Source organism: Fonsecaea multimorphosa, assembly GCF_000836435.1.
Source record: "Fonsecaea multimorphosa CBS 102226 unplaced genomic scaffold supercont1.4, whole genome shotgun sequence".
Lineage (NCBI taxonomy): Eukaryota > Fungi > Ascomycota > Eurotiomycetes > Chaetothyriales > Herpotrichiellaceae > Fonsecaea > Fonsecaea multimorphosa.
The window spans coordinates 113,182-135,748 of NW_015971638.1; the positions used below are offsets into that span (position 1 = coordinate 113,182).

General features: G+C 53.3%; 9 protein-coding genes across 9 annotated transcripts; 7 read left to right on the forward strand and 2 right to left on the reverse strand.

The window, feature by feature from the left end:
• Window positions 1–299: 299 nt before the first annotated feature.
• Window positions 300–2,033, forward strand: Z520_02670 (uncharacterized protein; the record flags this gene model as incomplete). The annotated part of the gene is made up of 1 exon (XM_016773183.1): window positions 300–2,033. One exon carries the CDS (start codon window positions 300–302, stop codon window positions 2,031–2,033), a length of 1,734 nt encoding a protein of 577 aa, XP_016635240.1.
• A 954-nt stretch (window positions 2,034–2,987) lies between these two features.
• Window positions 2,988–3,348, forward strand: Z520_02671 (uncharacterized protein; the record flags this gene model as incomplete). The annotated part of the gene is made up of 3 exons (XM_016773184.1): window positions 2,988–3,006; window positions 3,060–3,146; window positions 3,209–3,348. 3 exons carry the CDS (start codon window positions 2,988–2,990, stop codon window positions 3,346–3,348), a joined length of 246 nt encoding a protein of 81 aa, XP_016635241.1.
• Window positions 3,349–4,549: 1,201 nt separating this feature from the next.
• Z520_02672 (uncharacterized protein) lies at window positions 4,550–6,217 on the forward strand (the record flags this gene model as incomplete). The annotated part of the gene is made up of 1 exon (XM_016773185.1): window positions 4,550–6,217. The coding sequence occupies one exon, from the start codon at window positions 4,550–4,552 to the stop codon at window positions 6,215–6,217; it is 1,668 nt and encodes a 555-aa protein (XP_016635242.1).
• A 568-nt stretch (window positions 6,218–6,785) lies between these two features.
• Window positions 6,786–8,543, reverse strand: Z520_02673 (uncharacterized protein; the record flags this gene model as incomplete). Its single annotated transcript, XM_016773186.1, has 3 exons — window positions 6,786–8,179; window positions 8,255–8,397; window positions 8,464–8,543. 3 exons carry the CDS (start codon window positions 8,541–8,543, stop codon window positions 6,786–6,788), a joined length of 1,617 nt encoding a protein of 538 aa, XP_016635243.1.
• Window positions 8,544–10,165: 1,622 nt separating this feature from the next.
• Window positions 10,166–11,173, forward strand: Z520_02674 (uncharacterized protein; the record flags this gene model as incomplete). The annotated part of the gene is made up of 1 exon (XM_016773187.1): window positions 10,166–11,173. The coding sequence occupies one exon, from the start codon at window positions 10,166–10,168 to the stop codon at window positions 11,171–11,173; it is 1,008 nt and encodes a 335-aa protein (XP_016635244.1).
• Window positions 11,174–12,330: 1,157 nt separating this feature from the next.
• Z520_02675 (uncharacterized protein) lies at window positions 12,331–14,316 on the forward strand (the record flags this gene model as incomplete). The annotated part of the gene is made up of 1 exon (XM_016773188.1): window positions 12,331–14,316. The coding sequence occupies one exon, from the start codon at window positions 12,331–12,333 to the stop codon at window positions 14,314–14,316; it is 1,986 nt and encodes a 661-aa protein (XP_016635245.1).
• A 40-nt stretch (window positions 14,317–14,356) lies between these two features.
• Window positions 14,357–16,528, reverse strand: Z520_02676 (uncharacterized protein; the record flags this gene model as incomplete). The annotated part of the gene is made up of 7 exons (XM_016773189.1): window positions 14,357–14,785; window positions 14,838–15,696; window positions 15,777–15,805; window positions 15,861–16,077; window positions 16,142–16,286; window positions 16,335–16,427; window positions 16,483–16,528. The coding sequence occupies 7 exons, from the start codon at window positions 16,526–16,528 to the stop codon at window positions 14,357–14,359; spliced, it is 1,818 nt and encodes a 605-aa protein (XP_016635246.1).
• Window positions 16,529–17,205: 677 nt separating this feature from the next.
• Window positions 17,206–19,058, forward strand: Z520_02677 (uncharacterized protein; the record flags this gene model as incomplete). Its single annotated transcript, XM_016773190.1, has 5 exons — window positions 17,206–18,374; window positions 18,430–18,454; window positions 18,520–18,584; window positions 18,657–18,792; window positions 18,867–19,058. 5 exons carry the CDS (start codon window positions 17,206–17,208, stop codon window positions 19,056–19,058), a joined length of 1,587 nt encoding a protein of 528 aa, XP_016635247.1.
• Window positions 19,059–20,551: 1,493 nt separating this feature from the next.
• Window positions 20,552–21,589, forward strand: Z520_02678 (uncharacterized protein; the record flags this gene model as incomplete). The annotated part of the gene is made up of 2 exons (XM_016773191.1): window positions 20,552–21,056; window positions 21,171–21,589. The coding sequence occupies 2 exons, from the start codon at window positions 20,552–20,554 to the stop codon at window positions 21,587–21,589; spliced, it is 924 nt and encodes a 307-aa protein (XP_016635248.1).
• Window positions 21,590–22,567: the final 978 nt, after the last annotated feature.

A 22,567-nucleotide genomic window follows, 5' to 3' on the forward strand; every position in this document is an offset into this window, starting at 1 on the left:
GCTCGACCCGCATTAGGCAGGTTAGGCGAGTGACACTGCGGCCCTTATTGCCACCTAGTCTCTCCACCTTCAATAGTTGCTAGTTAGACAATAAATCAATTCAGTTGGTTCTACCTATTCGCCTCGATTCCGCGACCAGGGTCCTTCTACAGGTCTTTGGGAAATAATCGGGCACACAGCCTCGTCTAGTAACAGGGCACATTGAGGGGTCCAGGTGCTTGTAATTGTGAACCGCCGCCTCACCAAATCAACTGTCGCGGCGGCACTTCTCGATTCACGCTTCTGAGCCTGCTCTGAAAATGGACACTTTGGCCTCCCATCTCACCTACGAACCGGTGCCGTTGCGATTTGGCACGAGCGGCCGCCGGGGAAAAGTGGTTGATCTGACCCAACTCGAAATCTACACCAATGTCGTCGCCGAGATCGACTACCTCCAGGAGCTTCCACCGTCTAAGGGGGGTGTTCGGCGAGGGGACGACTTTTATCTCGCATACGATCTGAGGCCTAGCTCGACCGGGTTCGTCAAGGGTCAGCGCGGCGGCGGCATCTGCCAGGCTGTGGTTGCGGCGTTACAGGACCGGGGGATGAACCCAGTCAATCTAGGGGCGATCCCAACGCCAGCCCTCGCGTGCTATGCCTTTCAAAGATCAAAAGGGAGCATTATGGTCACCGGGAGCCACATCCCGTTCGACCGCAATGGGTACAAGCTCAATACTTCCAAGGGCGAGCTGCTGAAAGAGGACGAAAAGCCCATCAACGCCGCTGTCGAGGCCATGCGGGAGAAAATCCTTAATGGGCCCTACAGTACGTCGCTGTTCGATGACTGGGGTAACCTTCGCAATGGTACCGCGGAGCTCCCGCCATCTTATGCTTATGGTGGCGAATCCTATATCCAGCGATACCTCGACTTTTTCCAGGGAGAGACGCTTGATGGCGCTCGGATCCTAGTCTACCAGCATTCCGCTGTGGGGCGTGATCTCCTTGTTGAACTCCTACAGAAGCTCGGCGCTCAAGTGACTGCCGCCGGACGCAGCGACGTGTTCGTGCCCATCGACACCGAAGCAATCGATAAAGCGCAGATGGATAACCTCCAGAAGCTCTACGTGGCCAATGGAGGCTCCTTCGATGCCATCGTGTCGACGGATGGCGACAGCGATCGACCACTTCTCGTAGGCCCGGATAGCGGCAACACCCTGAGCTTCTTTGGCGGTGATGTTTTGGGCATGATCACCGCCGACTTCCTGGGCGCAGACTCGGTCGTCGTCCCTATTAGCACCAACGACGCCATCGACCGTGGGCGCCTCGCATCTGTGCTCCAGCCCAAAACGCAGATAGGCAGCCCCTACGTCATATCGGGGATGCAAACCGTTGCCGCCGCCGGCCAGCGACGCCGGATCTGTGGCTGGGAGGCTAACGGGGGATTCTTAACCGGCTCCGACATCCAACGCAAGGATCGAGTCCTCGTCGCCCTCCCGACTCGCGACGCGGTCCTGCCGCTGCTTTGCGCTCTTTTCGCCGCCCGTGACCGCAAGATGACCTTGTCGCAGCTCTTCTCCACGCTGCCGCAGCGCTTCAGCCGCGCGGCGGTCATTCGCGACATTCCCCGCGCCGTCAGTGCGCAGATCATCCAGCGATTTTCTGTCGGCAACCCTCAGGTGCGGGAGGTGAACTACGACGGTGCTTCGAGCACGTCGGCCGCAGCGACTGGTTCGGAGGGGAATCCGATGCCCCTGGATGATTCCCAGGCCAACCAGCTCCAGAACATCCGGAACGAATTGCAAGCTGTGTTTGGTGAGCAGGCTGGCTTCTCCACGATTGCACGACTGAACTACACTGACGGTGTTCGTATCATCTTTACCAACGGCGACGTGGCTCACTTTCGGCCTTCGGGCAACGCTGATGAGCTACGCATCTACGCCGTTGCCGATACGCAGCGGCGGGCCGACGAGATCGCGTCCCAGGCTGTGGCGGAGCCGGATGGGCTGCTGAGACAACTGGAGCGAAAGGCTTTACGGTACAACACTCGTACCTAGACAAAATATGCACCCCGAGGTATTGGGATGATGGTGATGGGCTTACCAAAGTGATCTGTACCGGAAACGCAGGCGCCCGACATTCCCGGGATAGATCATTCCGCCCTCCTTTCGAGCGCCTCGTCCTGGAGCTCTATGGCCAAGATGCTCTCTTTCTAGGGCATCACATCGTACAAACGCCAGTCGCGGCGATGGCGTGGACGGGGTCTCGCCTATAGGTGGACTGCGTGGCAACTCGAGGACGAGGGCCGGTTAAGGTGTCGACGCCCGTCCGCGGATCCTTGGTCATGGTGGTGCCGACCACTTTTAGAGGGTTTTCCGGGGAGCGGTTCTCGGCGTCCAGCCTTGTGCCATAGGGTCTGCAGGATTCAAAGCATCGGAACCGAGCCCTTTCCACGGACATGCTCGATGAGTACGTCCCGGGAGAAGGTCTTTGGGGTCCCGCGGGTGGCTGGGCAATAGTTAGCGTATCAAGGATGACATCAAGGACGACGTATGTTCTCACATGACGCCCTAGTTTACTCGATGTCGAGAAGATATCTAGTTATGCTTCTGATTGCCTCCAGATGGAGTGGTCCGAGGACGTAGGAAGCGTGATGAGGGTCAACGAGCACGAGGTAATATCGAACGAGCCTAATGTCTGGACAACTAGTCGAGCTCTTCACAGGTTGCTTTGAGCGCGGAAAGTAAGGCACTCATGCCATAGCCTACTTGGTTTCTTCAATCATCGGCCATCGGGATATGCAGACTAGGCATGTGGAATAGACCCGTCGTTCCGGCTATGTAATCTGCCGGAAGACGACACTCCAGTAAGCCACATACACATCACATCTTCTTAGGAAGTTCCAAAGTAGAGGACGTGATGACTGATTCAAGAGGCTTTATACCGAAGGCACACTTACAAACATCCCTCCTTTAACATACTGTAGTCGCAACACTGAACCATCGGCAAGCATGGGTGTCTATCACATTGGTAAGGTCTTGAGAACTTCGTCAGCACAGTGAGCGAGACTAATTGCTTCAAAGTTCTGTTCCGGTTGAAGCCCGTGTACGATAAAACACTGTTCAACTACTGGAAGGAACAGGTTCATGGCCTCGTCGGTATTGTTCCCGGTGAGTCGGCCCCATGATCTCCTCGGTTGAAAGTATCCAGCCAACGCGAGACTGTTTGTTAGGCCTCAGATACGTCGATGTTGGTGCACCGCTACCGGCCACAGCTGAGAAGGCAAAAGGCTTCGATGTGTCGTTGGTGGCGGTCCTCGACAAGGAGGAAGACGCCTTGGTCTACGCAGAACACCCTGCGCACGAGAAGTGAGTGACCTATCCATCGAGTTGCTGTTCCTCAACTGACCTGCCAGAATCATCGCCGAGTGTCGACCTAGGCTGTTTGACGAGCTGATCGTTTGCGATATGGGCTTCCAAGAGCGGTGAGGAGAGGAAGAGCATGAGGGGCGGAATCACAGTTGTGAGAGAGACGCCGAATTGCAAGGCCTTGCAATCACCACATTGAAACCCTAGAGCTTGATCAAATATCCTACACCCTGCTCGTCTTCGAATATGCTGCTCCTTTGAGTTTATCTTCGCCCAGCCATCACAGTATAAAGTCGAGCTTGTCATGGCCTGATCAGAGCCTTGTCTACACCTCTCTTGTAGGAGACGTGGCGCGGTGTGAAGTCCCAGATTTCCCTCAATCGAGTGCACCAATGACCAACGCATGAAAGCCTGAGTCAGGTTCACGGACGGCATCTAGTGGTTACCTTGCCCTTATTCAACCACGATTGTCATGATGGCCTGACAAGCGTCATTGCGGCATGTCGTCTCCGGCTTTGCTCTCACAATCATCAACTAGCAGCAACTGCCCGTCTCTCAATCAGTAAAGCCACGGACTGACACCTGGTCTGCTCATTGATGGTGTGTCAGCGGCACGACCAATAATTCGTTTGGCATTGACACAAGAATGACGTTCTGGGAATGCTGACGACCCTCAGTCCGGCTGCGGAGACAATGGTGCGTCCATCACTATCCTTCCGGTACGAGAAATTCTTGCAAGCTTCTGAAGAACATCTTGAAATAGCAAGCCGGGAGAGCGGGAAAGGACAGCCTCCACCTCGGAAAACACATCTCATGCGGCAGATGGTCATGAAAGGCCGAGAAGGCTGTACAGCGATCGACGTCTCTGAGGAGCTCTTCGAACAAGCTTGTGCCTGCACAGAAGAGGAGATGAACAAGGGCGGAAGTCGGACACGGCAATCGGGACAAGAACCCACGGGTCAGTGTATATCCAGGGGTGCATATATGCGGCTCGGGACCAGCCATGGGCCCGCAGAATGACAATCTCGACTAGACTCCGGGGATCGCTGATAGAGGGGCCCCAACCTGGCACCACAGAGTCTTTGTGTTGGTATGTATTGGCGTTCGGCTAATGACAATGCCGCCTCACTGATTTCAACATAAATTACAAGAACGACACAGAGAGCTGCCCCTTGAGAGAGAGACAGAGGCACGCAAACTCAACCATGGGGTCTCCACCATCGCCGAACCGGCGACCCAACATTCTCTTCATTCTGGCGGATGATCACGCCAGCAAAGCCATCTCCTGCTATGGCCACAACATCAACCACACGCCGAATCTGGACCGCATCGCGGCCAACGGCGTCCGGTTCAACCACTGCTACGTGACCAACTCGATCTGCACGCCGTCGCGGGCCTCGATTCTTACGGGCACGTACAACCACACCAACGATGTCCTCACCCTCTACTCCAAGATCAACAACCGACAGCCTAACGTGGCCAAACAGCTGCGCGCCTATGGAGATTACCAGACAGCCATGATCGGCAAGTGGCATCTCGGCGAAGGACCTGGCGCAGAGCCGACCGGCTTCGACTACTGGTCTGTCCTCCCTGAGCAAGGAGAATACTGGGATCCGGAGTTCATCGAGCCGCCCAAGTCCAAGGCGAGTTGGGGCCAGGGCACTCATAACGAGCCGGGATACGCCACAGATATCATCACCAACAAGACGCTCGACTTCATCAAGAATCGTGACCCGTCTCGGCCGTTCTTCGTCATGTGTCATCACAAGGCGCCACATCGGAGCTGGGAGTGCGACCACAAGCACCGCGATCTATACACAGACCCCATTCGTGTGCCCGACACTTTCACCGACGACTACAAGAACCGCGCGAGGGCGGCCAAGGTCGCAAAGAACAAGATCGCCGACGACATGACCTTCTTTGACCTCGGATTGGTGCAACCCGAGGGAGGTATCGGCACGAACCCCGCGACGGCGGATGTGGGCGAGAAGGAAGGACCTGAATACTGGTCTCGAAACGTCCGCAGGGTGCCCTTTCCCGCGACCGACGTCGAGGTCCAGAAGATGCGACCTTTGATCGACAAGGAGACGGGCGAGAAGTTTACCTTCAAGACGCGGTCCGAGCTGGCCGAGTTCAAGTTCCAGCGGTACATGCAGCGGTACCTACGCACAATCCAGAGCATCGACGACAATGTCGGCCGTCTGCTCGACTACCTTGAGACGGATCGGGAGCTGCACAAGAACACCGTCGTCATCTATAGCAGCGATCAAGGATTCTTCCTCGGTGAGCACGGCTGGTTCGACAAGCGCTTCATGTACGAGGAGAGTTTCCAGATGCCCTTCCTGATCCAGTACCCGGCCCTCATCAACGGACAACGCCAGGGCAGCGTGTGCAACCACCTCTTGAGCAATGTCGACTTTGCGCCCACGTTCCTCGACCTCGCCGGCCTCCGGACCCCGACATACATGCAGGGAATCAGCTTCGGAGCGCTGCTGCGAGCTGAGGAGGTCGTCGAGGCCGAGGGCTCTGGGAAGGAGATCCATCACGGCCAGTGGTCGCAGGACGTCGTATACCATCGCTACTGGATGCACCGCGACGCCGTGCACGAGGCCTACGCCCACTACGGCTGCCGAGACCAGCGGTACAAGCTGATCTACTGGTACAACGAAGGGTTCGACATTGAGGGGACGCGAGAAGGCGGCCAGGACAAGGAGTGGGAGCTTTTCGACACAGACCAGGATCCGCTGGAGCTTTTCAACGTCTATGCGGACCCACATTACCGCGAAATCGTGGCGCGCATGACCAGGCTGCTCGAAGAGAAGATGGAGGAAATTGGCGATCTGATTGTCCATCCCCGGGCAAAGCTCGAGTAATGTGAGCTGGACAGGCGGCTTTCCTCTGGTCAGGCACCAAGTTGTACATAGACTCCAGATAAGGGAAAAAGTTCTTATGTCGAAGAGAAAGAGCTCCTGCCAGCCAGCGTGTGTGCCGTGTACATAACTTGGAGTTGACAGCTCAACGAATCCTACCCATGACTCTACGCGATGAATCACACACCCGCAGCGTGAAAATGGTCCCTGCATGCAGCTGATGAGACGTCACTCTTGGTGGATACTCGTGCATCTTGCAGTGGTACGAGTAGAGCAGCAAAAGGTAGTCCTGCTCGATCTCAGGGGAGGGCGGCGCGCACGCTGTCTCGCTGAAAATATAGGTTGGAAAATGCCTAAGCTGGGAGATCTTTCTTAGCCACCGCGTTGATGACTTTTTGTCTTTTTATTTTTCTTCTTTCTCTTTCGAGCACACACATGGCACGCGACTTGTACACGATCTATGTAATGATCGACTCACTTGCGCAAGCTATTTGAAATCTGGATTGCGCTGAGCAAGGCTTCACTGGAAGTTCGGCCCCTTGGTCTGGCCCGTCACATAGCAAAGAAGCTTCTAGCCACGCATGCACTTGGCAATCGATTCGACGTGGGCCACATGCCCCAAGTCCTTGACCATGCCATCCTCGGCCGCGGTCATGTCCTTTGTCAAGCTGGTAATCACCTCGCCTTTCTTGCCAAAGTGGTGCTCGGTCCTCTTGGCCACCATGACGACCTTCAGTGGGGAGGTCGAGTTGTGGAAGACCAAGTCAATCTCCTCGAGCGATCGGTTCCGAGTTTCGGGGTAGAAGAAGAAGACCACGAAAAGGGCGGCGACGTTGCAGCTGGCGAAGATGAGGTACGTTTTCCAGCCGATGTTGTTGAAGGCAATAGGAGCAATCATGACGATGGTGAACACACAAACCCAGTTGGTGGCGGTGGAGATGGCGTTGGCCTGCACGCGGGTCGCCAGCGGCGTGATCTCGGCCGGGTAGATCCAGGGGATTTGGGCAAAACCGAGGGCGAAAAAGGCCTTGAACACGAAGAGGAAGACGGTCGCGACGATGCCAGCCTTGTAACCCGTGAACTTCCTCGTGACGGCCAGGACCACCATCGACACGGTCATACCGCTGAGGTTGAACATCATGACGTTGCGCCGGTCAAAGGTCTTGATGACCCAAACGGAGATCATCCCCGAGATGAACGAGTCGGTCCCCAAAGCGCCAGACAGGATACGGGACATGAACGGTGACAAGCCGATCTCATTCTGAAAGATCGAGGTCGCGTAGTACGTGATGACATTGATCCCTGTGAACTGGGACATGATCTGAATACTGACGGCGAGGATGGTCCGAGAACGAGTCTTGAGTGGTCCCTCGTGGAAGACATCTTTCCAAGTGACGTTGCGCTGGGTCTCGATCGTGGCGCGAATCGAAGCGAGTTCTTCCGCCACGACGACGTCTCCGGCTGGAGCGTCGTACAGGGCCGATAGCACTTCGGTGGCCTCCTCCCATCGATCCTGGAGCAGGAGCCAGCGGGGCGACTCGGGCAGTGATAAGATCAGGCACAACACAACCAGCGCGAACACCAGCTGGAGCGCGACGGGGAAGCGCCACGCGATCTGGCTAGGCTCGGCGTACGAGAAGCCAAAGTCGACCCAGTAGCTGGTCATCACACCAAGCGGCACCAGCGACGTCTCGAAAGCCATGATGGGTCCACGCTGGTGAGGCTTGGTGCATTCTGCCTGCCATACGGGCATGGTGGCTGTGTTGATGCCCGTACCCACTCCACAGATGATACGTCCGATGATGAGCTGGGTCATGGTGAACGACGAGGCCTGCAAGATGGCACCGACCGAGACGATACAACACCCGATGAAGATGGACTTGCGACGGCCGAGAACGTTACCGAGTCTGAACGTAGATAGGGCGCCCATCAAGCAGCCGATATTGTAGCAAGCGACCGAGACACCTGTTGCCACAAGAGTCAGCCGTGGGAATCTCGTGTAGCTCACAAGCAGCTTGCACATATGTTGGGAGGGTATACCTTGGATGGTAGAGCGATGAGACTTCTGATGCGAAGTCATGCCTTTGACGCAGGCAGCCGTGGTACACATGGACGGGAATGTCGAGGTGAACGAGTTCAGGTTGATGATACCTCCGAACACTCCCTGGTCGTAGCCAAACAACCTGCATCGTCTTGGTCAGCGGAGCTCGAGCAAGCGTGTGAATGTGCATCTGGGGTTCTTCGCCTACAAAAATTCACATCCTGCCACGAAGACAATCACCGCCGTGAGACTGGCGCCTCTCAAACCCAAGAACCTTTGCCGGCCCATTTTCGTCTTTTCCACACTTGTGTACTTTCTGCGTGTATCGGAGGGGCTGTTGCGAACACTACCCCGGATCATGCGGTGGCGGTCCGTGGAGGAGTTCGTGGGGTAGTCCAGCTTTTATAGATCGTAGAGCGCCTCCCCTTTTCATTTCAGAACGTCTATACCCATGAGACGGTGGGAGAGGGAGAGACCGGAAAGGACATCTTCCGGCGAGCGCGAGCTTTTGGTCAGCTCAGATCTCGAAACCCCCAACTGCTGTGTGTACATCGGCGGCTGGCAAACGCCAGAGACTACCTTAAGGTTGGCCCAGATTACCCTCGGGTTCCCGCCTCGAGGCATCAGAGGAGTCGTCCGGCTAAAGGCCTCCCCGGGGAAAGTTAATTTATGATAAGAATGGCAAGTCTGTAGTCCTCAGAAGATCCTCTACGACGAGACCAACATCACAACTGGAAGAGAAAAATCTTCAGAAACTATGATCACATTGACGGGTCGACTTTTGACCACTACTACATTTACCCACCCCAGCCAACCGCCATGGCGCGCAGTATATACCGACAAGAAAGAGTCAAGTTTCACTCTCTTCGGCGCTCTATATCACGTAAACAGCTCAGACTGCACACTTTGCTGGAACAGTACTTCAACGGGGTCAATACATAACCAAGCGGTGCGCTTGTCCTCTTGCAGCCGCCCGGTTGAGACTTGTCTGTGGCGCTCCCACAAGGCAACTACCTACTAGGTAGCCACCATCTATCCAGAGGCTTAGCGCCTCAGGACCTCAGTGCCTATAGATAGGCGAGTGCTGGTCGCTCTCTACTTAGACTCATGTAAGCATTTCGAGAGTATCTTTGTGCGTCCACATTGTGCCTTAAAGGGCGACTTACATCTGCGATTAGCCCTCCTGTAGGCTTGCCAAATTAATCGTGCGGTATGGTGGAGAGGAGTCTGGGCCGTCTTCCCCAGCTGGCGCAGGTAATGCGCAGACCACGACAGTCAGCGGATGGAATTCAGCCGGCCAAGGGTGTTCTCACGAGTCTAGGATGTGCAAGATCGGTTTATAACTACAGTTCGGAGGCGGGGAGTTTGAGCCACAGTCCAAATCCTCCAGATTGTTCCAAATGCTACTTCAGCGTGACAGCGTTGCAGTGCAGTCGCCGGAGAGGAAAGGTTTTGGTATACTTGCATTGATGAAGGTCTTTCGCCAGAGAGCAGCGATGGCCCATGCTAGAGTGTCTTGCTACAAGCATACTTGAGCTGGGCCAGTGATGTTAACCTACAACCACATCTATGCCGGTATGGAAGGCCCATAGACAGTCACTATCCCCAGTGGAAAAATAAGCGAAGGTGAAATTACTTACTAGCTAAGTTAGGAGGCTTCCCTTAAGTCGCTTTTGATTACATTACTAGGTCCCCCTTGGTGGCCCCTGCGGCTAAGTCCTGGCTAAAGTCACAGCCAGTGGTTTCTCATCTACAAACACAGCGCCACACCTCTGGTGGCTAATACTTTCTGCATGATAGTCGATAGCTTTATGATATCAGTAAGGTCGGTTTCCTCCAAATCAGTCAATATTGGGCTTCTCAACGCGACCTCTTGATGGTCTGCATACAACAGAGACATTCTTGACATAATGCAACAGACGCTGGCGATTGGCACCATTTCCATGGGATGGCATCCCAGCCACAGCCTGGAGAGCAAAATCTATGCCGCCAAGCAGTTTGGAATAGCTGGCATCGAGTTATTCGACCAGGACTTGAACAAGTTCGCAAAGTCCCACGTAATAAGTCGCCTCGAAGCAGCAGATGGGATCGGGCGACTATGCAAAGATGCACAACTCACTATCATAAGCTATACCTCGTTCGGCAGCTTCGAAGGCCAACCCACGCCATTATCTTCTCGGCTTGAAACCGCAAGAGAGTGGTGTGAGATCGCTCGGCGACTGGGCACTACGATAATCCAAGTCCCCAGTAACTTCGATGCGGAAGCTATAGGAGACGAGGGCGTCATCGTCGCAGAGCTTCAGGCGTTGGCCGATCTAGGCCTACGGCAGTCTCCATCCATTTCGTTTGCATACGAGGCGATTGCGTGGGGTAAACATGTCGCTGACTGGGAGGAGTCGCTTCACATGGTGCAACTAGTAGACCGCCCAAATTTTGGTCTCTGTCTGGACACCTATCATGTGGTCGCCAGACTATGGGCAGATCCCACGACTCTTTGCGGCAGAAGACCGGGCGGTGACACGGCGCTGCGTGCTTCGCTCCAAAGATTCCGAGACGCCTGCCCGACCGACAAAATCTTCTACATACAGATCAGCGACGCCGAGCAGGCCAGGCCTCCGATACAGCCCGGCCATCCAGCCTACCGTGAAGACGAGCATGTGCTGCACTCGTGGTGCTTGGATGGAAGGATCCCCCCTTTCGACACAGAACACGGTGCTTATTTACCACTGGAGGAGATTCTGTCCGCATGGCTGGTTGAAAGCAGATACACAGGGTGGGTGAGCATGGAAGTATTCCACCGAAGTATGAACGGAGAAAACTCGACCCCAGATGTCTGGGCTAAGCGTGCAAGGGAGTCTTGGGACAAGATACAAAAATTGCTGCAGGAACGGTCACAAGGGACACTTAAAATACATTAGACCCCCTTACTATTGCTTTCCACCTGTCGCCCTAGGCCGTTCCTCACAATAAGCCCTCTCTACATTCGTTGAAATAGCTTATCAGCCAGTTGGGCACCCAAGGGATCCTCCCATCAGAGGAGGAAGAGAAGCATAGAACAGAGGAGGTCCGTATAGAACATAGCGACGTAGAGCAGGATCCTACTTCTTCACCGTCGTGTCATTGTGGATCCCTTGCTCGCGGGTTTTGTCCTTCTCTTTGTATGTGCCTCTTCTATAGCCTCTGGCCATGGCTCGTCCGCCGTGGGTGTCTTTTACGACCGAGCAATCCCGGTGAGGGAGAGTGGTTAGGGTGGGAAGAGGTTCGGTGAGCGCGAGGGCGTTGAAGGAGTAGACTTGAGAACGGAGAGAGGCACACGGAAGGGACACATTCTCGTGGAGGCCAGGGGCGCTAGGAGAAGAGGCCCTTTATGGCACTGAAGGGGGAACAATTTCCAGGTCCTTAAGCAGGTGCGCGGGAGAATACCGATAGCGCGCGTACTACACTCCGAAGCCGGAGACTTTAGACGGCCAGAGACTGAGAGTCTATGTTAGCGCAAGGGCAAGTACAGCTGTTGAAGAGGGCGAGAGCAGGTTGTGGATGAAGGCAGGTGAGCAACGGGGAGTGAAGGTAAGCAAAACGTAAGAGGTGAGCGGGCGCGCGACTTTAAAAGCGGCGCTGTACCTACCTACTACGGTAAGGTAGACCCCCGTTCAGTAATTAATAGGTAGATCACGTGGAGCCTGCGTAGCTCCGTAGGTAGACAGATGGCTCTATTGTGTGCCGGTCTCGCAGTCAATCACTCTGGAATGTGCGCCAGATGCTGCTATACAAACTGACCTGACCACCGACTGGGTTGCTATGGATACCTCCGACACGCCCTTGAATCCTTCGGCGCCCTTGAAAGCAGTGAGGCAGCGTTCACGGCGCGGGTGCCGTACGTGTCGAATACGAAAGGTCAGTCCCCAGCAAGCTTAGCGCACGTCCCTATTGACGTTCACCAGGTCAAATGTGACGAGCATCGTGATGCCTGCGACAATTGTTCGCGCCTGAATCTTCAATGTGTATGGGACTCGGCCAGCGGGCCTTCTTTGCAAGGTGCTTCTCAACGCTCACGCAGACATCGAGCGTGCTCAAGATGCCGCGAGAAAAAGGCATGATGCCCCCGTTCGGCTACCTATACACGGTGACAACACTGACTCTGCTTCTACAGCTTCGATGCCGTGTCGTGGACGATAGCAGCAATTGTCAGCAATGTTTGACATCTCACACACGCTGCAATCTTCCGCCCCGCGACTCAAAGGCCGCTCCGCGAGCAATGCGAGCGGACGCGGCGGACACTGATAATATTGTCAAAGATCCACTTCCCGATCGTCGGCAGATGGCTTCCATCCTCGAGGCGTACTTTGAGGGTCCTCATAACTTCTGTTTCTCTGCAATACTGCATCGCCCTACATTTATGGCTATGCTCGAAAACGGCCTTGTCTCGCACAGCCTCCTTTTGATTGTTCTTGCCACGGGCCTGCGCTCCTTGGATCCCAGCGCCACTTCATCGGACCGCTGGGCCGACGAATGTCGCGGATTGATTCTTCCTCAGATCTTTCGACGTATGTCAACTGTAAATCTACAAACACTGCTGCTCTTGCAACGTTACGAATGGCACCGGGGTTCAGTCTTGAGCTCCTTTTTCCTGTCAGCACTGGCAATCAGACTGGCATTTGCGCTTGACCTACACTTGGAACCGACAGAACGTCCTGTACAGACAGACACGGTTCTGCCTCCATCAGTGCTGGAAACACGCCGTCGCCTCATATGGAGCTGCTTCATCATGGAATCAGTACCAGATGCGGGAACTCGGCGACTATATTCCGCCATGGATCCTTTTGCTATACAAGCTAGACTACCGTCGGATGAGTCGTGCTATCAACGCAGGAGTGGCACTGGTCCTGCCCAGCCGACCTTAGCGGAGCTCTGGTCTGATCGGAACCCGATGCCTGTCCCCGCTTCCAATACTTGCCCTAGCATATCTGCATACCTGATCAAGATGGCCGTGTTGCGGATGAAAATACTCCAATATGTAAATTCTGACGTCCATGGCAATGAACCGCTTATAGACTCTCCCCCCTGGCTAGCGGACTCGCCCTTCCACGACCTACAGCAAAAGCTCGACCACTTCTATGCGGCTCTGCCTGGCGAACTCCAACTCACGGTCAAAATGAAACACTTCACAGACCACTCTCCAATTCCGCTTTACACGCTACACATCATGTACTTTGCAGCTTCCGCGGACCTGTTCAGAATCGGGATCCAAGCGAGAACACCAGTGAGAAGGGCATTGTCCGCGCCACCTGAACATTTTATCGATTTATGTAAACGGGGCCGGGTTGAAAATGGTCTCAACATAATCAAGGTGGTGCGGCAATTTTTGGAAGATACTACGACGGAACATGATCCATTCATCGCAATTTGCAGCTGTCTAGCCATCAGAATCATCTCAGTCGAGGGACAAAATACGGTTGGAAACCCTTCGCCACTCTTACCACCTTCCGTGGCAGAAGATTTACAGCTCTGTGTGCAGTGTGCGGCGAGGACTGCTCGATGGTCCAAGCCTATACAAAAGCTGCTCTTTGCTGCAAATAAACTTGCTCGCTTGCACGGGTTTTTCCTGGACCTGCCTGATTTCGTGAGTTCAGTGTCTGGCAACCCAACACATCCTCCTTCACGGCAAGGGTCCCCTACTTTGAATCTGTACGGCACCTTTGGGGAGGTTGCAAAGAGCCGTGCAGCCGATGACTTGGAAGCCTCGAGAATGCCAACTTCTTCGGTTTCCAAACTTCAGATAACGAATTCGGCAACGAAAGAAAATAATATCCTCCCTCCTGAGGCGCAGAATGCTGATGGAAATTCCTCAAATATTCCCCATATGCCTCTGCAAACGGACTACGAGGACACCGAACAAGGCATTAGCCCTGACACGCTTCGCCTGGCAGCAGACTGGGGCAATGGTCTGTACGATATAGACTGGGCGATGGCTCAATTCGATGAATGGGCAAACATTGACTTCAACTGGGGCGAAAATCCGGTCGACACACAGGCCCCGTTTGAGGACATTGGCTTCTATTGACATGCTATCAAGCGGTGCCTGATGAATTACGCTTCTGCACTTAAACACGCCTTGATGGTGGCGCCTCGCCTTTCCTGACCTTCATCCAGGCTGTGGTTTGCGTGATGGCGTCGCCGCCGATGATACCTTCTTCGGCGTTGCCATCCCATTCTTCTCCGACATAGCGTATCGGTTGACCCCACACCACTCCGGTCTCTGCTTTATATTTCTCCCATATCTGCAGCAGCTCCTCCACAATCTCCGGTCTCGATTCGGACAGGTCCTCAATCTCACCTTTGTCTGTAGAGAGGTCATACAGTTGCCACTTGCCGTCCTCACGGCCACCGAATTTTGGTTCGATATGCACAAGCTTCCAGTTGCCTTTCCTAATGGCGGCCCGTCCGAACAGCTCCCAGCCCATGCTGCTATTTGAATCGTGGATTGTGTCAAGGGCGTCATTGCTGGACCCTGTGCTTGTCATGAAGGGAACCTGGTATGGAAATCAGCGACGTGGTTGCGATCCATCTAGCGGTGATACGTACCCAAGACTTCCCTCTCATCGGGAAGACTCTTCGACCCTTGAATTCTCCTGGTTTGCCATCCGCCGCTGGATGCTGAACACCCGCAAGGTCGAGGATTGTAGGGCAGATGTCCATCACACTGGAGAACGCACGGATGAGAGCACCGTTTTGACGCTCTTTTGCGAAACCTGGGTAGTGGACGACAAATGGAACTTTTATACCACCCTCGGTAGTGTACATCTTGAACAGTCTCGACGGCGCTGTCGAAGCCTGCGCCCACCGGGTGCCATACCAGGCGAAAGACGTTGCATTTCCGATGTTGTCCAAGGAATTGTCATAGTAGGCATTGATGACACGCATGAGATCTGCGCCCATTGTCGGCAACGCTTCATACGTCGCTCCTTCTGCACCGTTGTCGCTCTGGAAAATGATAAAGGTGTTCTCGAATTCTCCGATCTTCTTGAGGTACTCGACTATCTTGCCGACATTTTGATCGATATTGTCCACCATGCCCGCAAAACACTCCATGCTGCGAGCAGAGCATTTGCGCTCATACTCGGTCATCTCCTCCCACTCAGGATTACCAAGAGGCGTCACAACTTCATGAGGCTTGACATTCTTCGGCACCAGACCCAAATGTTTGAGTCTTTCCAGGCGTCGCAGACGGAGAGCATCCGGGCCATCGTCATACACACCTTTGTACCGATCACGGTCCTCCTTGGAGCATTGCAAAGGCCAATGAGGCGCCGAAAATGGCAAATATGCGAAGAACGGCTTCGATTTGTTCTCCTCGCTCCGTTCTTCTAGATAGTTGATGAGATTGTCGGTGTAAAAGTCCGATGAAAAGAATCCTTTCTTGTCATGGGTCAAATTTGGAGTTCTTTGTTGTCCGGTCAGCACAAAGGTTTCCTATGGCGCTCGTTCAGAGCACCGCTGCCCTTCGAGAGGTGAAGAACTCACATTTCGTAGCGTTTCCCTTGTTCTGTGTACTAACCACGGCTTAGCAATCGATTCATGCCTCAAATCGAGGAAATGCAGACTTACAAGGACCGGAATGCGGACGAAAAAATTGAGATAGTCTTTGCCAAACTGAGGCTCCCACCCATAGTGGTTGGAAGCGCCGGGCAGCAAGGAGAACGACCGGTCAAAGCCTCGCGCTGCTGGATTGTTCTCTGGACGCAAACCCAGATGCCACTTGCCGCTGATCAAGGTGTGATAACCAGCTTCCTGCAAGATCTCGGACACTGCAGCTACATCATGGCTGAAAAGCGAAGAACGTCCCATCAGATCTCAGTGGCGATAAAGCATATCATGGGACGACTCACTTCAAGAACCCTTCGTGGCCAGGAACGTTCCATCTCTCAGGATCACGCCCCTTCTGCTCACTCATGACACCCACTCCAGCTATGTGGTTGTCTGTTCCGCTCATCAACATGGCACGTGTTGGACTGCAAGCGCTTGCTGTGTAGTCTTCAAAGACGGTTTAGCATCCTCTTCCAACATATGGATGTTACTTACAGTCAGTGAAGCGGGCACCATTCTTCGCCAAAGCATCGATGTTGGGAGTCCGTATCTCGCCTCCAAAACAACCAATATCGCTGTATCCGAGGTCTAGTTTATGCCTTTCAGCATCAACTCGCGCTGCAAAACATATATGAGCACTTACCATCGGCCAGGATGACCAGAAAATTTGGGCGCTTCATGGAACCCATTTTGTCTCAGTCTCTCGCAGAAACTTGGCCGCTGTAGTAGGGTTTGAAGCAAAGGTCGAGTTCAAGGCTGTATCTCAAGGGATATATGCTATCGTGCCCTTGAGCTAGGCAGGACCTTATTCAGGTCAACGTGGCCATCAACCGGCGAATCGGCGGACGGAGTCAATGGATCCAACGGTGTTCCTGCATGTACAGCAGTCAAGTTCATAGGATGCTGTGGCCTGGGTCCAGATTGTATCCCCATCAGAAGCAAGCATACTGGCTCTTGCTGGTCTCCTGTCGCGTATGTCGCCAATAAGTCCGGCGGAAAATCTACGTCGCGTAACTCGGCTCAATCTCCGGTGGTGTCATCATTCTCCAGAATGAGGAATCTAGGTCGCGTACGTCGCAACGATCTCCGGATGGACGCCTCTCCACGACAATTATGCGATTCCCTCCACTTGAAACGTGTTAGCCATGCCACATATGGGGAGGTGGAGTAGACGAATATCTCCCAGCGACAGACCTGCCACGGAAAGTATAGAGCACTCACGTATGGGCTTAACCTCAACCCGCCGGGCTTATATACTCCTGCTTGGACCGTGTCTCTCATTTTTCTCACAAAGAGCACCGAGATATCAATCGTTACATTCTTTTGACCAGAAATTTCTCGGCCACTGATCCTCTTTACAAGCGCCATGGCGAGAGGTGCAGTGGTAAAGGCTGGGGGCTTCCGGTCTGTCCTTGCAAAGATGACTTGGCCCCTTTTCTTCTGCAGCTTTGTCACGGCAATGCTCAACATGCTGTTCGGCTTTGACACGACCAGTTTCGCAGGAGTGCAAAGCATTCCGGCCTTCGAACGTCAGTTCGGTACACCGAGCGGCACCGATGGCTCGTACGCCCTCTCGGCCTCACGAGCTTCATTTATCTCCTCCGTCGCCTTCGCCGGTAAATTCTGCGGGACTTTAACGGCCCCGTTATATATCGAGCGGATCGGACATCGATATACCATCTGGGTTCTCTGTCTCATCAGCTTTATCGGCGTCATTCTCGAATGCACAGCGCACAAGGTGTCGCAATTCGTGATTGGCAGAATCGTCGTCTACTACAGCGTTGGCTTAGCTGAGAACACGTCCACAACCTATCAGTCTGAGATTGTTCCGGGATCCCTACGTGGTGCCGTTGTGGGATCCATCCAGCTCTTCATTCAGTTTGGGCAGATCATGGCAGCCGGAGTCAACAACAACTTCTCCACCACGACAACTTCCAAGGGATGGATCATCCCCGTCTCCATCCAGGCCATTGTTCCTCTGATCCTTGTCTTCACGCCTCCTTTTCTGCCCGCGGGACCAAGATGGCTCATCTTCAAGGGGAGGAAGGACGAAGCTATCAAAACCCTCGAGCGAGTTCGACCCAAGGAAGATGTTGCCGCGGGCGCGTGCAAAGAAGAAGCGGATGCGATTCAAGAGGCCATGCAGCAAGAAACCGAAAAGGGCCCCTGGCTGGACCTTTTCCGGGGCACCAACCTCCGACGGACCGAAATTGCCACGATTGTCTTCATCTTGCAGCAGTTTACTGGCCAAGGGTTCGTGTCGCAATACTCACCCCGGTTCTACAAGACGGTCGGCCTCGGCGCCAACGCTTTCAAGTACAATATTGCCTCCTCGACCGTGGCTTGGGCCGGTGTGGCTATTGGAATGTGCCTTTTCGACACTGTCGGCCGACGCAACATGCTCATCATTGGTGCCATCGGGCAGGCTGTCTTTCTGTTCTCCATGGCTGGCATTGGCCAGATCAAGAACCCTACCGTGGCAGATGGACATGGCCTGGTCGCTTGTGTGATGTTATTCAACTTCTTCTTCTCGGGGTAAGTGGTGTGCAGCTTGTCAGGATTCGTAATCGCTAATCCGTCCGTCACGCAGCACCTGGGCACCACTGGCTTATGTGGTAAGTTCTCGGTATCCCTGGACTGGAAACCTTGTGGTCTTTACTAACGTGTGGTTCTCGCGCAGATCGCATCTGAGATCGGTACCGGTGCGCTTCGAGAAAAGACAATGGCATTCAGTAGCACCGTCAAGTACGTAGCCATTTTCTTTCTCTCGCGATGACTTGAGCGAGAGTCTTCCGCTAACCCATGTGATGTTTCTAGCGTGGTGGCCGCTTGGCTCGTGGCGTTCTGTGTCCCATACTTGCTGAACGATATCGGTGTCAACATTGGCTGGCTCTTTGGCGGTATCAGCGTCATCGCCACGTTTTATGCTTATTTCAGGGTGCCGGAGATTGCAGTGAGCCTACGACCCTTCTGGCCCCCCCTATTGATGTGACACGTATGGCTGATAGTTTTTCTTTCACCCTATAGCACCGAAGTCTCGAGGAACTCGACGAGCTCTTCCACAACCACGTCTCAGCACGCAAGTTCGCCGCCACGGAAACACATGGCGCTGGCCGCAGGATTGCCGAGCTCGAGAACGAGAGGCTATCAAAAGGAGGGGCTTCTCATACCGAAGACACCATTGATGTCGTTCCTAAGCATGAAATCGACCTTGACTAGCCGGTGCCGCTGTAACAAAGGAGAGCGGTATCCTAGTCTAGCGCGGGAATAAATAGTACTGTAGAGGTACTTGGAATAGAAACAAACAGAAGTTTAAAGGAAACGGCACAGGAGTGCGGCAGTAGTTATAAAGAAACGGCACGAGATTGCGGCAGTAGTTGTAAAGCAACTGTGCGAGATCGTGGTGCGGCTGATTGCGCATCTGTGGGTCTCGATACCACCATAGTCCTTTGCAGATTGCTCGACAGCGCTCGAGCAAGAAGCGAGGTCGATGCGACTTTCGTTATGATCCGATCTTACGAAGGCTACATTGTCCGAAACGGGATAATAGAGAACGTCACACCGCTGTGGAGAGGAAACAGGTGATACGTATAACCGAAACTCTGATGGATAACTACCTAGTAGTATCATCATATAATTGGTTCTTGGGAAAGACGCAAGCTTAACTATAAATGGGAAGGCTTACAGCAGGAATGGATACCATCAACATTGTTCTCATAGATCCCCGCGCTCATCCAAGGTGACGCCAATTTTGCAGGTCACTGTAGCAGCGATTGAGCGCAATACGTGGTGAGTTACAGTCGAAAGAAAAAAAATTGCTGGGCATGCCCATGCAAAGAACGAAATGGGGCTAGAAAAGCGGCCCTGACGGCACTCCTGGCAACAACAACCGAGGGAGAGCCCGGGACTTCAAACCTCCAGACCTGTTGAGACGCGACAAAACTGGGGACCCCGGGGCCAAAGTAGTGGGGTGGGAACCTTTGCAGACTCATGGTAGAAATGATTTGGGTCAAGAAAAAAAAATGTCCTTGAAGATGCATAAGGACCATAACTATGGGCTGGCAGACCCCTTGGAGGGTTTTTCTAGAATTGGCCAATAAGCACACGTGGTGTTTTACCGGAAACAACTGGCAGCCCATCCACTTCACATCAACGGAACAGAAGATGCGTCCGAACTGCTTACTAGTTATAAATCAGTCCTGCAAGGATTGTCTTGCGATATAAAGCCGACTTAGTACTATCTCAGGTTAGCTAATATCCGCGTCACAAAGCTCCTCGAATTGATATTGAGTCGTCAACGTCGACTCTTCAAGCTCACAACCATATTGTTATTTTTTTCCCCGCCAAAATTCCAAATACAAATTTTGGGACTATCCCCAAACGCGGGGTCATGCGATCCCCCGTCCCCACAGCTTGTCATGGGCGAAGACGACCAAAGACTCTCGGATGGATCTCACGGTAGTTAATCCACGAGCTACAGCCTAGAGTCGGTATGTGTTGCGACCAGCAGCCTGGGGGATCATTAAAGGAGGCTACTATCAGGACAAAGGGAGTTCATTTCGAAGAAGAATATCCCAATAACGCTTCGCCCCTACTTTCTATTGATAAAGAGCAATACCAGTTCATACAAGATCTGGCCTTGGAATGTTTATCGACCTCTGAGTAGCGTACTCATTCTCCTCTGCGGCTCAAGACCATTTTCCATATCAACCATGGCACGAGAAGACGTTGCGTTCCAGACCTCGGACGCGGTAACCCTTCGTGGCTGGTTCTTCAAGCCCCAGCATGCCTCATCAGAACCTCTCCCGTGCATCATCATGTCCGGCGGATGGGCAGTGCTCAAAGAAATGGGCCTGGACAAGTTTGCGCAATACTTTGTGTCCAACCTTGCAGTATCATGTCTCGTTTACGACCACCGAGGGTTTGGCGAAAGCGACACCAAAGAAGGCCAGCCTCGCTCCGAGATCCTGCCTGCGCAACAGACGAGCGATCTCTCGGATGCCATCACATACGCACAACTAAGGCCCGATGTCAACAAGGACAAGATAGGCATCTGGGGAAGCTCATACAGCGGCGCTCACTGTCTATGGGTCGGAGCAGTGGATAGAAGAGTCAAGGTGGTGCTGGTACAGGTCCCGGTGACAGATGGATGGGCGAGTTTCCACCGCTTCCATCGTGACGACGAGATTAAACAGATCAACAAAGCTTTGGAAAAAGGTAAGTCTAGTCTTTTTTTTTTGTCTTTTTTTTTTCACACTCAAATTTCGGTTTCCGAGACAACATTTCCGCAAATCGGTTCCTGCAGATCAATACTCATTTCTTTCCCTCCAGATCGTCTCGCCCGCGGCGCAGGAGAAGAACCCGGTAGAATCCCCATTATCGACGCCGACCCGCACAAACCTCAAGTGTTCCCCACCAGAGACTGCTATGATTTCTTCACCGAGTGGGACAGGAAACTGCTCGGGAAATGCAGAAACAACGTGACAGTCAAGAGTCTGGAAGCGCTCCGTGAATATTACCCTTCCGCCCACATCCATCGCATCTCGCCAACACCGCTTCTTGTCACCCTGGCCTTGGATGACAATCTGACTCCCCCCGACATGGTATTGGAGGCCTACTCGCGGGCCCGTGAGCCCAAGGAGCTGCAATTTATCCCTGGAGGGCATTTTGATGCCTATGACGGAGAAATATTTGACGCCAACGCCAGAGGTCAGCTCGAGTTTTTGAAAAAGCATTTTCTTAGAATCTAACACTCTTGCAAAAGTTAAAGAAGTTGAGATATGGTCATCTCTTGATGTTTGGAAATGCCGTTTTTGAACATTAAAATCTGCAATTTCGATGCTTCAAACACACACAGCTTCTGTTGGAAAGTTGGGAAAGGCTGAGGAAAGGTGGTGCGTGGAAATTGATAACTCACCCCCTTTCCCACCACGGTTTATATTCAGTGATCGTATTTTGATGAATCGCATTCCTCATTTCTGCTCTCCAAACTTTGTCGCAGTTGTTCATCGATATATATCGGGCCTATCAAGCTACTAGCCACTGCTGAGTGTCAGGGGTGGGTGTCTACGGAACTCTTGGTGCATGGAAATGCGGCCCATTTCGTGGGCTTTCACAGAGAGGGGTTGGCTTTAAACTAAGTTATACTGTAGCCGCTGACAGGAAGAACATTGTTGTAAACCAAGCCAATGCAACAGAAAGCAAAAACGATGGACGTTGGCGGACGGCGCTTTCCATGGCCCCTATCAAAGTCCTCCGGACAGCTCCAAGATTCTCCACATTTTCCTTCCGACGGCTCTCGTGGCGAATATGTAGGGTAAGAGGGCCAAGAGAGATTGGCATACGATTACTGTAGTCTGGTATCGAGGGTGTGTCTCGATGAGGTTGAGTAGATGCTGGGAAACAAACGTCTGCAAGGTGGGTGCAGCCATGACCGTTATGGTACGATGCTGGGGCAATTCCTTGCAGGAGAAATTTGGTGGTGCACATCACGAGTGCTTCAGGGCACTGCTTAAGACTTAAACTGAACTCGAATCAGTCCTCAAGAGCGCCCATAACATAATGCTCTTTGTCGATGGGATTCCTTCCAGTTCAATGAGACCTATTCAGCTAGAGCCCCCAGAACATGCCATGTCTTCCGCCCGCCGAGTTCTAGTCTGACTCAAGGCCCAACGGAACCAACTCAGCCAACGCCGTTCGTTATGAGCACTCTAGACTCCCAAGGAGTA